This window comes from Adiantum capillus-veneris, chromosome 19 (assembly GCF_014529385.1).
Source record: "Adiantum capillus-veneris isolate H3 chromosome 19, ASM1452938v2, whole genome shotgun sequence".
Taxonomy (NCBI): Eukaryota; Viridiplantae; Streptophyta; class Polypodiopsida; order Polypodiales; family Pteridaceae; genus Adiantum; species Adiantum capillus-veneris.
In genome coordinates, this window is record NC_140949.1 from 94,005,767 (window position 1) to 94,007,875 (window position 2,109).

Consider the following 2,109-nt stretch of genomic DNA (forward strand, 5'->3'; position numbering starts at 1 on the left):
AAGTCATTAAAAGTTGCAATTCCCTTGTCTTTAGTGCATACCTTCTTGCCATAAGTCTAGCCTTGTAGCAATTAACTCTACCACCAAGCTTACGTTTCAACTTGAAAAACCACTTATCACTAATTATCTTTTTGCAAAGAGGCAAATTTTACAAAGAACAACATACCATTCTTCACAACAGCATCATAGTTACTCATATTGCATTGCATCCATCACATATATTATGCTCTTTTATTGCTGCAAGATTTAGGAAACTGGTTGGTAAGAGTGTACTATGTTCATGATTCTTATAAAAGACTAATTCACATATAGCCCTTGTGGGTAATGTATGGTGAGAAATAATTAAGACTAATGGGAAAAAGAGAAAAATACATACACATCTCCCTTGTGGGAGAGTTTTACAAATAACATTTGGTAGAGTCGAGATAAAACAAGAGATGGTCATATGTGCACGATGTGCGGGTACCCCTCAATGGTCTAGGAGATTTTGATGTTTTCGCATAAGCACACAATTGTGAAAGTGTGCAAACCTGTGTGCAAACCTACAAGAGGATTGGCAATAGTTATTGCTTGTGCCACTACTAAATAGTGATCATAAGCCAACTGGGTATTTTGTGGGAGTGTAGGTGGTGAGGCATGGACTTAAAGGGAGATGTACATAGAGAAGCTCACAACTATGTATGCCGGAGTGCCGAGGATACAACATCGCGGGCATGACAAGTGGAGAGGAACTCTAGCTAAAAGAATACTTGCTCATATAAGTAGCAATGGGTGGCCAGATTGATTTTCAACCGCATTCACTTGTGCTAGGGATTTCTTATTTTGAGGAGAGAATGGATACATATAATATAAGGGGTGGAATCTAAGTATTCTACTACGAAAATTGGTCACCTTCAAAGGTTTGGCCGAATCGCCAAGAAGATGGGGCTACGTTATAGGAGGTGAGGGTGCGAGCATCGTCGGTGGTGACTCGGAAGGCCAGCACCTGGCCGACCAGTACCTTACCACATTCCCAGTTCTGGCCCCAGTTGCGCTTCATGGCCAGCCACCCCGTCTGGTCCCCTTTCACGGACACGGCTACCACGTCCCCGCTCCCACCCACATTCGTCAGCAGCACCAGGTTGAAGTTGGGGTTTCCATTGATCGTAAAGCGCACGCCGCCTTTCTTCACACAAGGAACCCTAGGGACATAGCCACGACAAACTGCGTCAGAGAGTGTGTGTGTGTGTGTGAGAGAGAGAGAGAGAGAGAGAGAGAGAGACGCCCACCTTCTGTACTTTATCGGCACTATCCCTCCCTTGTACCTCGCAATTTGCTCAAAGGCTGGTTGAGACATGTCAAAGTGTTTGCGAGGCGGGTTGCACCAACCTCCGTCGTCGTTCGGCAAGGCTGCGTTGGGAGGACAGAAGTTGGTCGCCGTGATAGTGATAGAGGGGCTCCCGGGCAAGCACCACTGTGGATCATTGTAGCACGTGAGCTCAAAGCACGCTCCGCAGGTAATACCACCATTGAAGAGAGCTGTGCTGAGCGCGGCCGTGTTGGTGCCGTAGCCCTGACTGTAAAGGTCGCCATAGCCGCAAGCACCAGCTACATAAAGAGAGAGAGTGAGGAGAAAGAAGCAAATAAATAAGCCGTGGTGGATCATACGCTTTATAGTAGAACTTACCCATGGTGCCTGAGGCGTCGCTGCCGCCATAAAATGTAGCAAACGCTTCCTCCCAAGAGTCGTCGACTGCAAGGAAGCCATTGCTGGACGCCAGAAGCAGGAAGGTGGCAGGCAGGAAGAAGCAGCGAATGAGGGAGCTAATCCAGGATTCCATGGCTGCACCTGCAGCAGCAATATGTTAAAAAACGGCGGACGCGTGTGAAGAGGGGGTCAATGGGGGATGCACACGTGGGGAAAAGCGAGGGGCTGATGCAAGAAGCGAGGGGGAGAAGAAGAGTTTTATAGGGGGGCGAGGTTCAGCAAAGTCCTCCCGCAAAGAGGGCGTAAAGGGTGGGTCTGGGGGGGTCCAAGGCGTTGGAACAGTGGGACGCCGCCACCACTCATGGTACCCAAATTTGTACAAGAGGCCCCCCCTCTACCACCTTTTCTCTCAGCTTTTGACT

The 2,109-nt window shown here is 48.4% G+C and overlaps 1 protein-coding gene across 1 annotated transcript; it reads right to left on the reverse strand.

Annotated features, from left to right (window-relative positions):
• Nucleotides 1-354: 354 nt before the first annotated feature.
• LOC147434483 (expansin-A4-like) lies at nucleotides 355-1,886 on the reverse strand. Its single transcript, XM_086489962.1, has 3 exons — nucleotides 1,667-1,886; nucleotides 1,269-1,587; nucleotides 355-1,181 (listed from the first exon to the last, which is right to left on the reverse strand). Exons 1-3 carry the CDS (start codon nucleotides 1,818-1,820, stop codon nucleotides 875-877), a joined length of 780 nt encoding a protein of 259 aa, XP_086346088.1. The 5' UTR covers nucleotides 1,821-1,886; the 3' UTR covers nucleotides 355-874.
• Between the last annotated feature and the right edge of the window lie 223 nt (nucleotides 1,887-2,109).

What these genes read in the sequence shown, in the direction of transcription:
- LOC147434483 (XM_086489962.1), bottom strand. Translation starts at nt 1,820, where the DNA reads ATGGAATCCTGGATTAGCTCCCTCATTCGCTGCTTCTTCCTGCCTGCC. An exon ending in CGACGCCTCAGGCACCATGG is followed by an intron (nt 1,588 to 1,666) that starts GTAAGTTCTACT and finishes CTCTTTATGTAG; the next exon opens with CTGGTGCTTGCGGCTATGGC. An exon ending in GTGCCGATAAAGTACAGAAG is followed by an intron (nt 1,182 to 1,268) that starts GTGGGCGTCTCT and finishes CTATGTCCCTAG; the next exon opens with GGTTCCTTGTGTGAAGAAAG.